This window comes from Rhinoderma darwinii, chromosome 7 (assembly GCF_050947455.1).
Source record: "Rhinoderma darwinii isolate aRhiDar2 chromosome 7, aRhiDar2.hap1, whole genome shotgun sequence".
Lineage (NCBI taxonomy): Eukaryota > Metazoa > Chordata > Amphibia > Anura > Rhinodermatidae > Rhinoderma > Rhinoderma darwinii.
The window spans coordinates 33,150,815-33,172,126 of record NC_134693.1 but is presented as its reverse complement, the minus strand read 5'-3'; the positions used below and the strand labels follow the sequence as shown (position 1 = coordinate 33,172,126).

At 39.9% G+C, this 21,312-nt stretch overlaps 1 protein-coding gene across 1 annotated transcript in view; it reads left to right on the top strand.

Annotated features, from left to right (window-relative positions):
- The window catches only part of KIAA1614 (KIAA1614 ortholog), a 31,639-nt gene extending 11,836 nt beyond the window's left edge, over positions 1 to 19,803 (top strand). The window contains exons 7-10 of the mRNA XM_075833134.1: positions 2,053 to 2,290; positions 18,045 to 18,151; positions 18,908 to 19,071; positions 19,149 to 19,803. Coding sequence (XP_075689249.1) covers positions 2,053 to 2,290; positions 18,045 to 18,151; positions 18,908 to 19,071; positions 19,149 to 19,342 — 703 coding nt within the window. The 3' untranslated portion in view covers positions 19,343 to 19,803. The remainder of the gene's footprint in view (positions 1 to 2,052; positions 2,291 to 18,044; positions 18,152 to 18,907; positions 19,072 to 19,148) is intronic.
- Positions 19,804 to 21,312: the final 1,509 nt, after the last annotated feature.

Here is a 21,312-nt window from a genome sequence, read left to right as displayed (position 1 = left end):
CACAAAAGAAAAAGACAGGGTTTTTAAGCCAAAATTTAAAGAATGTAAATATACATAAGGACAAGACTCCAGTAAGAAAAATGGAGCAAAAAAGTATTTATGAGTTGCTGATTTGTATGTATGAGTGTTATAGGCTAGAGTAAGTGATTACACAGGTGTATATTTGAACCTAAAGATAGGTTCCCTGTTCCTAGTTGTTAAACCCCATAGACATCTAGGCTTCTATAGTAAAGAGAGGGGAAGAGGAATAGGGATAATGTGTCAGTGCATTAATGTATATTTAGGTAGCCCTAGCCTTACCCATAACAGTAGCAAGAGCTGATTCAATATTTGCTCCTCCACATGGACCACAACGCGCGTTTCGCTTCCGGTGCTTCCTCAGGGGGTGTGTGAAAAAAAGTTGCAAAATGGCTCAAAAGTTGCCCTTTTGGCCTTTTATGTCATCCCTGCCACTTTTGTGAAAAGGGGGAATGGCATTCCAAAGGGGGTGGAACCACAGCTTTGGGGCGTTGCAAGGTAAAGGACTACCCCTCCACCATCAGACAATTACATTTTTTAAAAAAAGTATGCTCACCTGACCACTCCTCTTCTCCCCTCTGGGTCCCCTCAGCATGCTGCGGCTTATACAATTTACTGACACCGGGCAACGTCAGGACTGGGAAGGGGGGAATGGATGGCGCACGGCTGCGGTCCTTGCACCACAATTGTGGTGAACGGTCGGCCAAAAGATGCAACACATTTCTTTATGGGTAAGTTCACACATAGCGTAAATACTGTGGACTCTCTGCAACGGATTTCGTGGCTGAAAATCCGCAGCATAATACAGTAGCAGCAAAGTGGATGAAATTTGTACAATATCATCCACACGCTGCGTAAATGATAAGCAGAAAAAACGCTCAGAAATTGACCTGCAGTGCGTTTTCTTAATCTGCAGAATATCAATTGTATTTGCGTAATCGCTGCTTTTTTGTTGCGGGTTGAATTCAATAGGAAGGTAAAAACCGCAACAAATAGCAACTCAGAAAAACTCATACTTAGGCCTTATTTACACGAACGTGTTAAATGTCCATGGGACGGCCGTTGAAACAGAGGTCGTCCCACGGACCGATGTAATTCAATGTGGCCGTTCACACAGCCGATGTTTCAACGGACCGTGTGAGGGGTCCGTGTGAAAATAGGACATGTCCGTTCTTTTCACACATCACGCATCCCTCCATAGACTCTCAACTATGGGGGATGCGTCCCGCAGCGCTGAGCACGGATGCACCTCGGACGTGAAATACTGCAGTTTTTCACATCCGAGATGCGCAGTGTTCGTGTAAATAAGGCCTTAACCAGAATTCTGTGCTTCTTCCTCCAGCCCGGCCTCCAGGCATGTCGTTTCATCCCATGTGACTGTAATTTGGTGCGGTTTTTCGTCCAGAATTCACTGCGGCGCTCAAGGCGGATACGCTGTGTGCATTTACGCAGCGTAGCCGCCCCGTGTGAAAATAGTCAAAAGGCGTTTGCCTCCTAATAAATGTGTTGAGTCTCACTCCAACTTTCTTTATATTAAGACTGTCCTATAAAAACTGCAGTCTTTATAAATTCCCCACATAATATATTAGACATTTGTAGAACTTCCCATTTATACAGTGATTAATCTTCATTTATATAAAACTGGAAAACTCCATTTATGTGAACCATGAATATCTTGTGCCAGCGCTGTGCAGGTTGTGAGTGGAGAGCTCATCTGCCTGTAGTGGCTTCATAGGTAGATCTTCTCACTTCTCTCCACAACGCCCACTTGGTCAAAAGCTAAAACACGCCCTGTTGTCTATTAAGAAAGTCGTTAGCATAAATCTAAAATAGGTCATAACTCCGTCAAAATTTACCGTTTTTCTAAATAAAAAACACTGCTGTTATCTACAGTACATTACAGCGCCAATCACATTATATAGAAGATATGCCACTTATAATGTGGTGGCAGAGCCTCTTTAAAGAGTCATCCATTGATGTTCATGGTGAATGAAGCTGTTGTAAGCACCTTCTTCTTGTCATCTCTTTTCACAGCAAAGTTCAGTCTGAGGTTAAAAAAGGAGACATCCGTAGTGGAATGAGAAAAATTTTCTCTAGCATTGGCCTAACTTCACGGCCCAAGTTGGAGCGGTTCCAGTCCTCTAGTTTGGAGCAGATAACTCCTCCAGACCTTCATAAAGGACACACATCAAAAGGGGACAGTGAGCCATATGTTGGATCTGGGAAGCTGGGTACGATAAAGAAGAGTCCATCACTACAATCTCTGAAGCTGGTGAGTAGAGCAGCATCCTGGATGAATAAACATGAATCACAGCTTGTTCTATATGCACGGCGGCTGATAAGTGCCTCTTGTGACACCTTCTCAGTGTCAGGCATGTCCTTATCTGCCTACAACACCTGCCTTATCTCTGCATATATATTATATACACAAAGCAGAGACACTTGTTCTACACTCTTAATAATGAGCTAATCATCCGATCTGACCCAATGACTCCAGCACGTTAACCCATCCCTTTCCAGACCGGTTTTAAAATGAATATTACAAATGCCTATTGCATGAGATAAAGCAGTCTGCCCAGTAGTGATTATGTAATAATCGGTCATACATGGAACCTAGGGCACATGATGGGGGTTACACGCCCTGTAAATAACCAGTATAAACTCCATAAACTGTTTATATCATACGATTATTCTGCTCTACAGTCCAAAAAAAATCTCAATTAAAATAAGTCCTTTTATTGTCTTCTTCTGTCTGCTTCTTAAAAATGTATTTCCTCTGTACATCTGTTTCTTGGGAAGTTGGTTGACCAATGTGGTCGCCACTAGAGCTCCCACAAGGGTTGTCACCCAGGTATGCTAGAGTCCTAAATGGCATATCTGCCTGTCTTTCTAGGGGTTCATGCCCTACTGCCATATTATTACATTACTAGAAAGGTGGAGATCACGCTGATCGATTAAGCCCCCCCGCCCAGTGATACACTGGAGGCGACTACTCAAATGAGTGACCTTCTCTACACTCTGGCTAAAATGAAGGTCCAGTGTGGGGGACCCCATATTATGTCCATACACCCTAATTTGGAGGTTGTCTAGTTGGGATATTTAACAGGAAAAACTATTGAACTGGACCATGCATGGAAAAGTGGATCTCTCATACACGACCTAACCATATAAAATGTTGGGTCTCCATAGAAATGAGCAAGTTCTTTTACTTGATTTGATTGTTTCCGATTCACAAATTGAGTCCCGATTCCCTGGGATTTAGGATACGTCGGGCAAATCGATTTAGCTAAGTTTGAAATTCGTTTTTGGTGAATTTCGGAGAATCACAGGCAAATTGACCCTCTCATTGTATTCTATGGACTGGAGAATATGCACATTGGCGAATCAGGGAAAACTCTTCACTCTTCTCTAGTTGGAAGGCATTCCCAATAGGGAAAACATTAGGATACACTGGCAGAGACGGCCTCTCTCTCTCTTCCTGTCTCCCCCGGCTCCTGCTCCACAGTCGGTCTCCTTGAAATTCTAGTAGCCTATTTGCAGGTGATTATCAGCTCACATGAGAGTATATGTGCACATTTGACCTAGAAAAAAAATTGATCTTTCCGTGTACCTTCTTTTATTTTAGAGTTTCTTTGACATGCCTGATTTTGGAGCTGCAAGTTCAGGGCTCAGTGGGTATTTCCTGTGAAGCTTACGCTCCCTTCTCTCACTTGCCTAGCCTATGTGCCTGCATTTCTCCCCTCTAGTGCTATCTCATCACTGATATAACTGTGCAAGCCGTGATTTCCGTGGGAAAATGCAGCTCAGAAGTCTCCGTCATAACATTCTGCAGATCAGTGTATATGATGTATGTTCTGCACAAGCCCACCGACACAGTCAGATTTCATGTATGGCCATAAATTATCACCAAGATGTGTCCTGAGCCTGCCATGTCTGTATGACAGGAGCCTGAACACATCAAGCGCCTATGTCATGATACAAAGGCACTTGAGGGCATTTATAAGATACACATAAAGGGTTAAACTGGGTGCTAAAACTTAAATATGTTTATCCACGTATACTTATGCATCAGCTCCAATGTGTTTTCGGTGGTTGCTATAAGCCAGGTCTGCAAGAGCAATTCCAACCTATATAACAGCATGAAACAAGCTCCCACTATAAAACCCCCAGAACCAGAGTTTGGGGGGCTGTCTACTATGTTTTTGCGAGCTAAAGAGCCTGATACATTGTATCTGCACCGATACATTATAGCAAACTATCAGGCCAGTGGAGCAATATTTAAGCTGCCTGGACTGATACAATTGTAGCAAACTGTCAGCTGTTAATCATTACTAGGTCTGCACAGCTTTCAGCCTCTGGATGTAGATCAGAACTTTCACCGACACGAACAACAATCAGAGATGTTAAGGCATTGAAACACAAAGTATCTTACATTATACAGTAATTAAGTGGTATTTACTTAAACACTAACTTTTCAACAAACTTGCATAAATCAATAGTACAAGCAAATATAAGAAGAGTTGTAATATATCTTATAAGAGAAATATGTCTCTTAATCAACTTTGCAGGCTTCTACCCCCTTCTCCCTCCGAAATGTTCACTCAATCTGAATTTACTGCTATATACGACCATCAGCTCACTGAAAGATCAGGTTACAGCTGCTTATATTAGTCAATGGAGGGGGCAGTAGCAAAGTGAGAGAGACACTGAGATGCTGCTGCAGCTTCCTAGTAAGTTTTTCAGGCGTATTTCTGAGCGTAATCGCCTTGAAATACGCCTGGAAAAACACTAGCAAAACGCCCACAAACATCTTCCCATTGAATCCAATGGGAAATACACTGTGCTGTTCACATGAGGTGTATTTTTACACTGCTGAGTTAAAAAAAGCTTCATAAAGAGAAGCCTCGTAAAAATAAGTAGCATGTCACTTCTTGAGGCGTTTTTTGAGCTGATTTTCCATTGACGCTATGACACCTAAAAAAAGCCTCAAAAGAAGCCTGAAATGAAAAAGTGCTTCCCCTGAAAACAGCTTTGTAATTTTCTGCCACTTTTTTTTGTACGTGTGAACATATCTTAAGGGCTGTATTTCACCCCAATGCTGGATTCACAGCTACACTGCTCATTACTGCTATATAATCGCCATGCGGCTGCAGCTTCTGAGGGTGGGCTACAAAGAGATTGGAGAGCAGGATTCTCCTCTTCTATGTGTGCTGTGTATGGGAGAGATGATAGCAGTCAGGCTTCACCCACTAACTCAGAGAAAACGGAGAATTGGAGATCGAGCCTGGAAAGGGAAAACTGCTTAAAAAAAAAAAACCACGGGATACAAGTCATATAATGGCCAGAAATAGTGTTATTCCTCATGTACACACATATGACAGCTTATTCTGAAAAGCCACCTGAAAAGTAAGGTGCACTTTAAGACTGGACAACACCTTTAACTTTTGAAGAATTTTTATTACCCAAAATTTTACATTACGTTTGCAGTCGACTTAGTCGTCTACATTTTTTTTAAAAATGGTTGAATAAGTGCTTAGCCAAGAATATTACTCATTAATGCCTTCAGGTTCCCTAGACTTCCTCTTCTTAAACCCCTTGGTGACAGGTGGCGTAAATTTACGGTGCTGGTGCTATGCAGGAACTGTGCCCGCACCATCCGCAGCGGGTGTCAACTGTAAATTACAGATGTTGCCGATCTGGCCGTTTAACCCGTCAGATGCCACGGTCAATAGCAACCGCAGAATCTAAGTGGTTGGACACAGGTACGGGCTACTTCTGTCAACCCAACTGCGCCCTGTGACGCTATCACCGGGTGCTGATTGGTTTCCATGGCAGATGGGGACCTAAAGAAACCCTCAGGTCTGCCATCTGTGTATATTTATTAGGCCTGTAAGTTTTACATTGACAGGCATAATACACTGCAATACAGTGTATTATTGAAGTGATTAAAAATCCAAACAAAAAAACAAAACATTTTACCCCCTTAAAAAATGCTTTATTATGAAAAAAAGTTTTAAAAAATAGACAATTGGTATCACCACAAACATAACGACCGTAAGAGCGAAACACACATTTATCCTGCACAGTGAATGTTGTAAAAAAACGTAATCAATAAGTCCTATGTACCCTAAAGTGGTGCCATGAAACAAACAAGCCCTCATGCGGCTACATCGGTGGAAAAATTATGGCTCTTAAAATGCAGTGATAAAAGGAAAAAAAAATCAGTGTTCTTAATACCCAAAATAGCTGCATCTTAAGGGGTTAAATGATGTTATCACAAGCTCCATCCTTGTCACCTCTGACATTGACTAGGGTTTCACCATTAAAATAAAGCCCGGTGGGCATCCAGCAAGTGTGTGCAGGCGCCAGGTGAATGGGTGGAGATCAGCAGAGCCTGCAGGGACAGGACTGACATAACATGTACCCACTGCTCTAATTGCTTCAGGATTTCATATACTGTACATAATGTGCCTAATACTGTACATAATACTGTGCCTTATATAGTGTAGATAATACTGTGCCTAATACTGTACACAATTCTGTACAAAATACTGTCTAATGTGCCTAATACTGTATGAAATACTGTACGTAATACTGTGCCTTATACTGTAGATAATACTGTTCCTAATACGGTACATAAAACTGTGCCTAACACTGTGCATAATACTGTACATAATACTTAGCATAATACTGTACATATTACGGTGCCTAACACTGTGAATAATACTGTACATAATACTGTTCCTAATACGGTACATAAAACTGTGCCTAACACTGTGCATAATACTGTACATAATACTGTGCCTAATACTATACATAATACCGTGCCTTATACTGTAGATAATACTGTACAAAATACTGTGCCTAATACTGTACCCAATAGTGTGCATAATACAGTGCATAACACTGTACCGAATACTGTGCATAATACTGAACATAATACTGTGCCTAATACTGTACGAAATACTGTGCCTAATACGGTACAAAATTCTGTACAAAATACTGTGCCTAATGTGCATAATACTGTACAAAATACTGTACGTAATAGTGTGCGTAATACTGTGCCTAATACTGTACAAAATACTCTGCCTAAAACTGTACAAAATACTGTGCCTAAAACTGTGCATAATACTGTGCCTAATACTGTACATAATACTGTGCCTAATACTGTACAAAATTCTGTGCCTAAGGCCCCATGCACACGACAGCAAAAAACCTTCACTTTCATTGAACACTGACACCTTTCCGTAGCACTACGGAAGGGTGTCAGTGCCGTGGAAATGTTCCGGGAATTATAGAACATGTCCGTTCTTTCGCATTTTGCGGGCGGTGCTCCCATATTTTGTCAGTCAGCGGCCGGCCGTGCCCGCAATCGCGGGCCGTGATTGCGGGCACGGTCGTGTGCATGGGGCCTAATACTGTATCTAATACTGTGCCTAATACTGTGCATTATACTGTGCATAATACTGTATGTAATAATGTACGTAATACTGTGCCTAATACTGTACATAATACGGTGCATAATACTGTGCATAATACTGTACATAATACTGTGCATAATACTGTACGTAATAATGTACGTAATACTGTACATAATACGGTGCATAATACTGTGCATAATACTGTACATAATACTGTGCATAATACTGTACATAATACTGTGCCTAATACTGTGCCTAATACTGTACATAATACTGTGCATAATACTGTACATAATACTGTGCATAATACTGCGCATAATACTGTATGTAATAATGTACGTAATACTGTGCCTAATACTGTGCATTATACTGTATGTAATGTACATAATACTGTGCCTAATACTGTACATAATACGGTGCATAATACTGTGCCTAATACTGTACATAATACTGTGCCTAATACTGTGCCTAATACTGTGCCTAATACTGTGCCTAATACTGTACATAATACTGTGCCTAATACTGTGCATTATACTGTGCATAATGCTGTATGTAATAATGTACGTAATACTGTGCCTAATACTGTACATAATACGGTGCATAATACTGTGCATAATACTGTACATAATACTGTGCATAATACTGTACGTAATAATGTACGTAATACTGTACATAATACGGTGCATAATACTGTGCATAATACTGTACATAATACTGTGCATAATACTGTACATAATACTGTGCCTAATACTGTGCCTAATACTGTACATAATACTGTGCATAATACTGTACATAATACTGTGCATAATACTGCGCATAATACTGTATGTAATAATGTACGTAATACTGTGCCTAATACTGTACATAATACTGTGCATTATACTGTATGTAATGTACATAATACTGTGCCTAATACTGTACATAATACGGTGCATAATACTGTGCCTAATACTGTACATAATACTGTGCCTAATACTGTGCCTAATACTGTGCCTAATACTGTACATAATACTGTGCCTAATACTGTACATAATACTGTGCCTAATACTGTGCCTAATACTGTACATAATACTGTGCCTAATACTGTGCCTAATACTTTACATAATACTGTGCCTAATACTGTGCATAATACTGTACATAATACTGTACATAATACTGTGCCTAATACTGTGCCTAATACTGTACATAATACTGTACCTAATACTGTGCCTAATACTGTACATAATACTGTGCCTAATACTGTACATAATACTGTGCCTAATACTGTACATAATACTGTGCCTAATACTGTACATAATACTGTGCCTAATACTGTACCTAATACTGTGCCTAATACTGTACATAATACTCTACATAATACTGTGCCTAATACTTTACATAATACTGTACATAATACTCTACATAATACTGTGCATAATACGGTACATAATACTGTGCATAATACTGTGCATAATACTGTATGTAAAAATGTACGTAATACTGTGCCTAATACTGTAAATACTGTACATAATACAGTGCATAATACTGTGCCTAATACTGTGCCTAATACTGTACATAATACTGTACATAATACTGTGCCTAATACTGTACATAATACTGTGCCTAATACTGTGCCTAATACTGTGCCTAATACTGTGCCTAATACTGTACATAATACTGTGCCTAATACTGTGCCTAATACTGTGCCTAATACTGTACATAATACTGTGCCTAATACTGTACAAAATTCTGTGCCTAATACTGTATCTAATACTGTGCCTAATACTGTGCCTAATACTGTACATAATACTGTGCATTATACTGTGCCTAATACTGTACATAATACAGTGCATAATACTGTGCATAATACTGTACATAATACTGTGCATAATACTGTGCATAATACTGTATGTAATAATGTACGTAATACTGTACATAATACTGTGCCTAATACTGTGCCTAATACTGTACATAATACTGTGCCTAATACTGTACATAATACTGTGCCTAATACTGTGCCTAATACTGTACATAATACTGTACATAATACTGTACATAATACTGTGCCTAATACTTTACATAATACTGTACATAATACTGTGCCTAATACTGTGCCTAATACTGTACATAATACTGTGCCTAATACTGTACATAATACTGTGCCTAATACTGTACCTAATACTGTGCCTAATACTGTACATAATACTCTACATAATACTGTACATAATACTGTGCCTAATACTTTACATAATACTGTACATAATACTGTGCCTTATACTGTACATAATACTGTACATAATACTGTGCCTAATACTGTACATAATACTGTGCCTAATACTGTACATAATACTGTGCCTAATACTGTGCCTAATACTTTACATAATACTGTACATAATACTGTGCCTAATACTGTGCCTAAGGCCTCATGCACACGACCGTAAAAACTCCCGTTATTACGGGTCGTAATTACGACCCGTATTAACGGGCTCATAGACTTCTATTGGCGACAGGTGCCTTCCCGTTTTCTCACGGGAAGGTGCCCGTGCCGTTGAAAAAGATAGAACATGTCCTATTTCAGGCCGTAATAACGGCACGGACAGTCCATAGAAGTCTATGGAGCTCTCGTAATGACGGGTGGCTACATGTGTGCACCCGTCATTACGGCAGCGTTGCCAAGCGACGTCAGTAAATAGTCACTGTCCAGGGAGCTGAAAGAGTTAACTGATCGGCAGTAACTCTTTCAGCACCCTGGACAGTGACTACCGATCAGTATAAACCTGTAAAAAATAAAAATAAAAGACGTTCATACTTACCGACAACTTCCTGCTTCCTCCAGTCCGGTCTCCCGCCCGTTGCCTTGGTGACGCGTCCCTCTCGACATCCGGCCCGACGTCCTGGATGACGTTTTAGGCCATGTGACCGCTGTAGCCAATCACAGGTCAATCACAGGCTGCAGCGGTCACATGGACTGCCGCGTCACCAAGACAACGGCCGGGTAAGTATGAATTTCTTTAACTTTTATTACAGAAAAGGCTGTCCCTTCTCTCTATCCTGCACTGATAGAGAGAAGGGGCTGCCGATTAGTGCAGTGCTATTTTGCCGCCAAAAACGTGCTCGTAAATACGGGTGGAATACGTGTGACACCGGACCCATATTTACGGGCACGGGTTCGTAAATACTGGTGCAAAATGGGTGGAATACGTGTGACACCGAACCCGTATTTACGCCAGTATTTACGGGTGGGAAAAAATACGGTCGTGTGCATGAGGCCTAATACTGTGCCTAATACTTTACATAATACTGTACATAATACTGTGCCTAATACTGTGCCTAATACTGTACATAATACTTTACATAATACTGTACAAAATACTGTACATAATACTGTACCTAATACTGTGCCTAATACTGTACCTAATACTGTGCCTAATACTGTACCTAATACTGTGCCTAATACTGTGCCTAATACTGTACATAATACTGTGCCTAATACTGTACATAATACTGTGCCTAATACTGTACCTAATACTGTACCTAATACTGTGCCTAATACTGTACATAATACTGTGCCTAATACTGTACATAATACTGTGCCTAATACTGTACCTAATACTGTGCCTAATACTGTACATAATACTCTACATAATACTGTGCCTAATACTTTACATAATACTGTACATAAAACTGTACATAATACTGTGCCTAATACTGTGCCTAATACTTTACATAATACTGTACTACATAATACTGTGCCTAATACTGTGCCTAATACTGTACATAATACTGTACATAATACTGTGCCTAATACTGTACATAATACTGTGCCTAATACTGTGCCTAATACTGTACATAATACTGTGCCTAATACTGTACATAATACTGTGCCTAATACTGTACCTAATACTGTGCCTAATACTGTACATAATACTCTACATAATACTGTGCCTAATACTTTACATAATACTGTACATAATACTCTACATAATACTGTGCCTAATACTGTACATAATACTGTACATAATACTGTGCCTAATACTGTACATAATACTGTACATAATACTGTGCCTAATACTATAAATAATACTGTGCCTAATACTGTACAAAATACTGTGCCTTAAACTGTTCAAAATACTGTGCCTAAAACTGTACAAAATACTGTGCCTAATACTGTACATAATACTGTGCCTAATACTGTATCTAATACTGTGCCTGAATACTGTACATAATACTGTGCCTAATACTGTGCATTATACTGTATGTAATACTGTGCCTAATACTGTACATAATACGGTGCATAATACTGTGCATAATACTGTACATAATACTGTGCATAATACTGTGCATAATACTGTATGTAATAATGTACGTAATACTGTGCCTAATACTGTACATAATACGGTGCATAATACTGTGCCTAATACTGTACATAATACTGTGCCTAATACTGTACATAATACTATGCGTAATACTGTAAATACTGTACATAATACAGTGCATAATACTGTGCCTAATACTGTACATAATACTGTGCCTAATACTGTACATAATACTGTACATAATACTGTGCCTAATACTGTACATAATACTGTGCCTAATACTGTACATAATACTGTACATAATACTGTGCCTAATACTGTGCCTAATACTGTACATAATACTGTGCCTAAAACTGTACAAAATACTGTGCCTAAAACTGTACAAAATACTGTGCCTAATACTGTACATAATACTGTGCCTAATACTGTACATAATACTGTGCCTAATACTGTACATAATACTGTGCCTAATACTGTACATAATACTATAAATAATACTGTGCCTAATACTGTACAAAATACTGTGCATAATACTGTGCATAATACTGTATGTAATAATGTACGTAATACTGTGCCTAATACTGTACATAATACGGTGCATAATACTGTGCCTAATACTGTACATAATACTGTGCCTAATACTGTACATAATACTATGCGTAATACTGTAAATACTGTACATAATACAGTGCATAATACTGTGCCTAATACTGTGCCTAATACTGTGCCTAATACTGTACATAATACTGTACATAATACTGTGCCTAATACTGTACATAATACTGTGCCTAATACTGTACATAATACTGTACATAATACTGTGCCTAATACTGTGCCTAATACTGTACATAATACTGTGCCTAAAACTGTACAAAATACTGTGCCTAAAACTGTACAAAATACTGTGCCTAATACTGTACATAATACTGTGCCTAATACTGTACATAATACTGTGCCTAATACTGTACATAATACTGTGCCTAATACTGTACATAATACTATAAATAATACTGTGCCTAATACTGTACAAAATACTGTGCCTAAACTGTACAAAATACTGTGCCTAAAACTGTACAAAATACTGTGCCTAAAACTGTACATAATACTGTGCCTAATACTGTACAAAATTCTGTGCCTAAGGCCTCATTTACACGTGCGTAATATACGCGCGTGCTTTTCACGCGTGTCGTACGCACCTATGTTAGTCTATGGGGCAGTGTAGACGATGCGTGAATTTTGCGCAGCGCGAGTGCGTTGCGTAAAACTCACGACATGTTCTATAATCGTGCGTTTTTCGCGCATCACGCATCCATTGAAGTCAATGGGTGCGTGAAAACCACGCATGCCGCACAGAAGCACTTCCGTGCGAACTGCGTGATTCGCGCAAGAGCTGTCAAAAGGATAAATGTAAACAGAAAAGCACCACGTGCTTTTCTGTTTACAAACATCCAAGCGGAGTGTCAAATTAGAGATGAGCGCACCGAACTTCACCGGGTTCGGCCGAACTCGTTTTGACCGAACCCGGCAAAAAATGTTCGGGTACGCGACGGCAGGAGACAGTCACTGTCCACGGTGCTGCAAGAGTTAAACTGGTTCAGCACCATGGACAGTGACTTCCGATCACAATATACATATACGTGTAAAAAAAACAAGAGGTTCTGACTTACCGAAAACTCCCGGCTTCTTCCTCCAGTCCGACCTCCCGGGATGACAGTTCAGTCCAAGTGACAGCTGCAGCCAATCACAGGCCAAGCACAGCCTGCAGCCAATCACAGGCTGCAGCGGTCTCATGGACTGCCGCGTCATCCTGGGAGGTGGGGCCGGATGACAAGAGAGGGACGCGTCACCAAGGCAACGGCCGGGAGACCGGACTGGAGGAAGCAGGAAGTTCATGGTAAGTATGAACGTCTTTTTTTGATTCACAGGTTAGTGTATATTGTGCTCGGAACTCACTGTCGAGGGTGCTGAAAGAGTTACTGCCGATCAGTTAGCTCTTTCAGCACCTTGGACAGTGACGGGCGTCGACTAGCCTCATCTCTATGATGGCGGCTGCGCGAAAATCACGCAGCCGCGCATCATACACGGATGACACACGGAGCTGTCAAATGCCTTTTGCGCGCGCAAAACGCAGCGTTTTTTGCGCGCGCAAAACGCACACGCTCGTGTAAATCAGGCCTAATACTGTACATAATACTGTGCATAATACTGTGGATAATACTGTGCATAATACTGTATGTAATAATGTACGTAATACTGTGCCTAATACTGTACATAATACGGTGCATAATACTGTGCATAATACTGTACATAATACTGTGCATAATAATGTACGTAATACTGTGCCTAATACTGTACATAATACTGTGCATAATACAGTATGTAATAATGTCCGTAATACTGTGCCTAATACTGTACATAATACGGTGCATAATACTGTGCATAATACTGTACATAATACTGTACCTAAAACTGTACATAATACTGTGCCTAATACTGTACATAATACAGTGCATAATACTGTGCCTAATACTGTACATAATACTGTGCCTAATACTGTACATTATACTGTACATAATACTGTGCCTAATACTGTACATAATACTGTGCCTAATACTGTGCCTAATACTGCACATAATACTGTACATAATACTGTACCTAATACTGTACCTAATACTGTGCCTAATACTGTGCCTAATACTGTACATAATACTGCACATAACACTGTACCTAATACTGTACCTAATACTGTGCCTAATACTGTGCCTAATACTGTACATAATACTGTACCTAATACTGTACATAATACTGTGCCTAATACTTTACATAATACTGTACATAATACTGTGCCTAATACTTTACATAATACTGTACATAATACGCTACATAATACTGTGCCTAATACTGTACATTATACTGTACATAATACTGTGCCTAATACTGTGCCTAATACTGTACATAATACTGTGCCTAATACTGTGCCTAATACTTTACCTAATACTGTGCCTAATACTTTACATAATACTGTGCCTAATACTTTACATAATACTGTACATAATACTGTGCCTAATACTGTACATAATACTGTGCCTAATACTGTACCTAATACTGTGCCCTTATACTGTACATAATACTGTGCCCTTATACTGTACATAATACTGTGCCCTTATACTGTACATAATACTGTGCCTAATACTGTACATAATACTGTGCCTAATACTGTACATTATACTGTGCCTAATACTGTACATAATACTGTACATAATACTGTACATAATACTGTGCCTAATACTATAAATAATACTGTACATAATACTGTGCCTAATACTGTACATAATACTGTGCCTAATACTGTACATAATACTGTGCCTAATACTGTACATAATACTGTGCATAATACTGTGCCTAATACTGTGCCTAATACTGTACATAATACTGTGCCTAATACTGTGCCTAATACTGTGCCTAATACTGTACATAATACTGTGCCTAATACTGTGCCTAATACTGTACATAATACTGTACATAATACTGTGCCTAATACTGTACATAATACTGTGCCTAATACTGTGCCTAATACTTTACATAATACTGTGCCTAATACTTTACATAATACTGTACATAATACTGTGCCTAATACTGTACATAATACTGTGCCTAATACTTTACCTAAGGCCTCATGCACACGACCGTAAAAACTCCCGTTATTACGGGTCGTAATTACGACCCGTAATAACGGGCTCATAGACTTCTATTGGCGACGGGTGCCTTCCCGTTTTCTCACGGGAAGGTGCCCGTGCCGTTGAAAAAGATAGAACATGTCCTATTTCAGGCCGTAATAACGGCACGGACAGTCCATAGAAGTCTATGGAGCTCTCGTAATGACGGGTGGCTACATGTGTGCACCCGTCATTACGGCAGCGTTGCTAAGCGACGTCAGTAAATAGTCACTGTCCAGGGAGCTGAAAGAGTTAACTGATCGGCAGTAACTCTTTCAGCACCCTGGACAGTGACTACCGATCAGTATAAACCTGTAAAAAATAAAAATAAAAGACTTTCATACTTACCGACAACTTCCTGCTTCCTCCAGTCCGGTCTCCCGCCCGTTGCCTTGGTGACGCGTCCCTCTCGACATCCGGCCCGACGTCCTGGATGACGTTTCAGGCCATGTGACCGCTGCAGCCAATCACAGGTCAATCACAGGCTGCAGCGGTCACATGGACTGCCGCGTCATCCAGGGATGTCGGGCTGGATGTGAAGAGAGGGACGCGTCACCAAGACAACGGCCGGGTAAGTATGAATTTCTTTAACTTTTATTACAGAAAAGGCTGTCCCTTCTCTCTATCCTGCACTGATAGAGAGAAGGGGCTGCCGATTAGTGCAGTGCTATTTTGCCGCCAAAAACGTGCTCATAAATACGGGTGGAATACGTGTGACACCGGACCCATATTTACGGGCACGGGTTCGTAAATACTGGTGCAAAACGGGTGGAATACGTGTGACACCGGACCCGTATTTACGCCAGTATTTACGGGTGGGAAAAAATACGGTAGTGTGCATGAGGCCTTATACTGTGCCTAATACTGTACATAATACTGTGCCTAATACTGTACATTATACTGTACCTAATACTGTACATAATACTGTGCCTAATACTTTACATAATACTGTACATAATACTGTGCCTAATACTTTACATAATACTGTACATAATACTGTGCCTAATACTGTGCCTAATACTTTAAATAATACTGTACATAATACTGTGCCTAATACTGTGCCTAATACTTTAAATAATACTGTGCCTAATACTGTGCCTAATACTGTACATAATACTGTGCCTAATACTTTACATAATACTGTACATAATACTGTGCCTAATACTTTACATAATACTTTACATAATACTGTACATAATACTGTACATAATACTGTGCCTAATACTGTACCTAATACTGTGCCTAATACTGCATTAGACACTGTGTTATTTAGCACAGATGATTGTTTAGACTGATATTAACTGGTTGCCGACACAGGACGAGTATGCTCGTCCTGAGCGGCGAGCACTTCGCGCATTAGGACGAGCATACTCGTCCTGTGAGACAGCCGTCCCTGCGCGCGTCTGTGCGCGCGATCGAGAGCGGGGCAACGGCTGTAATACACAGCCACGGCCCCGCTCTGACAGCGGAGAGGAGAGAAACATCTTCTCTCCGCTGTTAACCCTTTGAACGCCGCGATGACAGCTGATCGCGGCGTTCAAGGAGAGGGGACTGCACATTGATCGCGTCAAAGAAAATTACTGTGACGCGATCAAAGCCCACAACTCGTATGGCCAGACAGCCCAGGGTCCAGTGAAGGACCCCAGGGCTGTCTGAACATATTTCCTGTTGTTAGGGCATACTGAGGTATGCCCTAACAACTGCCTGTGTACGATCAGTAACAGGCTAATGTACTGGCATATAGATCTATGCCAGTACATTGCAGTTACAAAATAAAAATCAAAATGATAAATCCCTTTATGGGATTAAAAAAAAAAGTTAAATGAATGTAAAAAAAAATAATGGTAAATAAATAAATAAAAAGTAAATAAAATACACAGAAATACACATTTTTTATAATAAATCAACTTTTTAAAATATAAGTCCCAAAACATGAAATAATATAGACATATTTGGTATCGCCACGACCGTAACAACCTGTACTACAAATGTATAACATTATTTATTATGATCGGTGTATGGTGTAAAAAAAAATATTAAAACTGCTGCACAACTGCTTTTTTTTTGCATTTTAATCTAATTAAAAATTTATAGAAATTAAACGATAATGTATTTGTACCAAAAAATGGTACGTACATAAAGTACAACTCGTCCCGCAAAAAACAAAGTCTCATACAACTACGTCGTACAAAAAAATAAAAGCGTTATGAGCGTCGGGATGCAAAGAGGGAAATTTAAAAAAAATTGCTCTGTCCTCAAGGCTAAAATTGGCCGTGTCCTTAAGGGGTTAACTTGGTCAATCAAAATAATGACTTATACCAACTGATGAGTTGGTAATATGTGTAGAGATAATGGCCATACAATTTTAATGATTCAGGTATAATTGGAGAATCACTAGTAGATTTCTCATACATTAATAAAATCACACCGTTACTTGTTTTTTTTTTTATAATGCAAAGCTATGAATTACATTTTATATGAAAGTAAATAACGGAAAATGTCAGACTGGGTATAAATAGAGTTTTGGTGCCAAGTGCACAGTAAGTTAAAGAATGTAGAACATTGTAACTTGTAGTACTCTTATTTACCACCAGATGTCACCATTTAACCTACCAAGAAGAGCCTCCTCTGTTCAGAACTTGTTGGGAAAGTCAGATCGTTCTGCAGCTTATATTACTGGGGATGTTAACACCGCTCCAAGGTATGTTACCGATATACTGCAACAAAGAAAGCATACAACCGAAACAGTATGAACAGTAATATGTAACAGAGGAAAATGACACGCATGTGCTCAGGTTAGATCAATCGACTATCCGGCTACTGAAACAGAGGGAACTAGAATACCAGAGAATGAACTTTCTAAATTGATATATTGTAGAAATCACCACTGTGGCAATTACAAAAAATAAAAAAATAATTAATTTTCATTCAGATTTCACATTTTATGCATCCAGTAAATAATAAATAACAGTTTCAATGTATTTTGCATCAGTTCTACATAACCTGGAATATGGGATTATTAGAAACATTGAGATCCTGCACATAAAACCCATTGTATGGGACTGGAAAAACATGCACAAGGCCTACCAGACTAGATGGCCCATGCTACACCGAGGACTTTCTTTTGGAGTATAAATTATTAAAGTCACATTTACAAATAGCAGTAATGGTAATGTTTGTGATTCGCGTGCTTGAGGGATCGTAACGATTGTCAAGTCCATGTCACTCATCCAATACTTACAATATAAATTCTGCTACAACCAAACATTCAAATATGGCGACCTATATATGAAGATTGTACAATGAAAATGTTAATCAGATATTGGGAATGATTTTCTAAACCACCAATCGTTCATCAGTGATTTTACAACATGTTAATCCAAGGTTTGTAACTATGACGTCTGCACTAGAGAATTATATCTTGCTTCCGGTGATCACCGTTTCCCTGTATCCACAGACGTGCGCTAAGTGTAGAAGACATTGGATCTCCTGGCATGGCTCGTTCATTAGGGAAGGTAGCAGAAAATTATCCAGATGGTACTCGCCTTTTGGAATTGCACTGTCTAGAAAAGGGAGGTTTCGGGTTCAGCATTTCGTCTGGTAACGGGAGACCAGATTCAGGTATGTAGAAGACAGTCTTGTCCTAATAGGTGGCCTGAATGGTGTAGACCCTAAAGCATCTCCTCTCCCCTCTGTAGGTATATACGTGCAGGACATAACTGACGCCAACACTGCCAAGCTTTATTCCGGCCTTCTGCGGGTGGGAGATGAGATCTTGGAGGTGAATGGGGCGAAGGTCTCTACACTGGGACTAGGACACCTGAATAACCTCCTGCACCGTGAACCTGTGTTGTCTTTACGTGTATTACATCAGAGAAGGACCAAGTGCTGAGAAGACACGTGGTGGAGATGTCACGTGGTACTTACAAGAGATGGAAGATATGAAGGCGTCCTCTTCTGAGGGCAGCGCTTGCCTCTTGTGTTGACGATAAATATGGTGACATTGCTGCTCGGTCCCGTGTTATATTTTTGGAACGTCTCTTTGTTTACCAAACTATTTTGCACTGTCTTTTGACATCATGTTTTGTTTAAGTGACAACACTGGTGTGACACCCTGAAGAACGCAGTTCTAGTACGACTGTCTGGTTACCTCCATGTAATCCTCGGAACATTTATACCACGCAGTATTAAGCTGATGGAACACAAGATGTTGACATTGTCCGTTTTCCTAAAATGGATCCTCACCCCTTGCACAGGTCACACGCAGTGTTTTATCTTTGTGTATTTATGAATCGTCCGCTCCTCACTGCCTATTCCAATTTTAATATATTAAACATTTCTGTTTACAATGTATTCATAGCCTGAGATTTTATTTGGGGATTGTTCTAATGTGAAGTCCCACCATTCATTAACATTGGCTATATAGTCAATAGTAGTGTAGAAAGAATCTATTGTAACTTGGAAACCATCAGCAAGTAGGCTAGCGACTGCTTATTATGGCTTTTTTTTACATTTACATTATATTTTGTATAAATATCCAAGACGTTTTTGAACACATGAAGACCTAACACTTGCATTGGGCATGGATGTGTTATGAGCAGAGGCTATAAAGCGTTAGAGCTGATAGGAACCACAATCCATTCACAACCGCAACATCATTGTGCGCTAAAACTATTCAATCGAAGAGCATGAAAAGAATTCTGGCCTGGTCTGTCTCACTGGTGGTGGAGCGATGTTTACCACCAGCGCTTCCCTCAGTTCCCAAAACAGGGAATGGATCTTATAGGTAAAAGAGGTAAAGATTCCCTAACCTTAAAGGTAAACCTTTCCCCAACTCTGTGATTTAATGAAGAGCGATCGCCGGGTAGACCTACGGCCTGCAGACTTGCTGTACCCCAACTCGAATATGGGGATCTGACCAAACAAATGCATCAACATTCTAGCAGGTAGCAATAGTTTTTGTTTCTACAGATTTTTTTTCTACACTTGCTGAAGGATCGCAAAACTGTAGTGAAGATGTTGCAACCTGATAAACCGTCTGCTTCCTGACCATATAGACCATGTTGTCTTATGTCAATATAAGTGTCTAAGTTCTAAGAAACTAACGGAATGCATGTAATATGACTTTAAGGACAATAATTACTGACACCGGGATTATATTCGTTTTGTCTTTACTGAACATGCAGAAAATATGACAACAGTCAAAAACTTGAGCTCTAGGCAAAATATAACTGGTGCTCGGTAAACAATACAGTCTCTGCTTTTATCCGGCACTTCAATATAACACAGTCTCTTATAATCCGTAATGATTAAAATATGTTCTCTTTATCCGGTGCCTTAGGATAATAAAGTCTCTTAGCTTCCAGGGTTAGTGTAATGTGATCTTTGAGGTCCGGCAATGTAATACAATGCACTCTCTGATGATCCGGCAGTTAATGGCTCTATGTTACCTTATGCTCAAAAATGGCGTCTTCAGCTTCTTGCTCTAAACACTCTCTTCTTAACTCAGCCGGATCTCCTTAACTTGGAACTCCAGTAAATGCGTGACTGATACTTCACATTACTTATGCTCTGCTGCTGGCCAGAATGCTCTTTATCTTTTACAGTTATCTGAGTCACAATGTCTTCCTTACTTGCTACAGCTCTCTCAGTCCAGTCTCTGTCTCTTCCTGTCCAGCGCTTCTCAGACCTCTCTCTAGACACTTCCTCACTAGACCTCTCTTGAATATCACTCCACACACAAAACACTGTCGATGTACTAACCTCACAGCGCCCTCTAGTGGCCGGCCACCACCTCCCATTTCTCAATGCCATACAATCCTTTTGCTGGGTTACATCTTTTCCCCCAGGTTTATCAGTTGC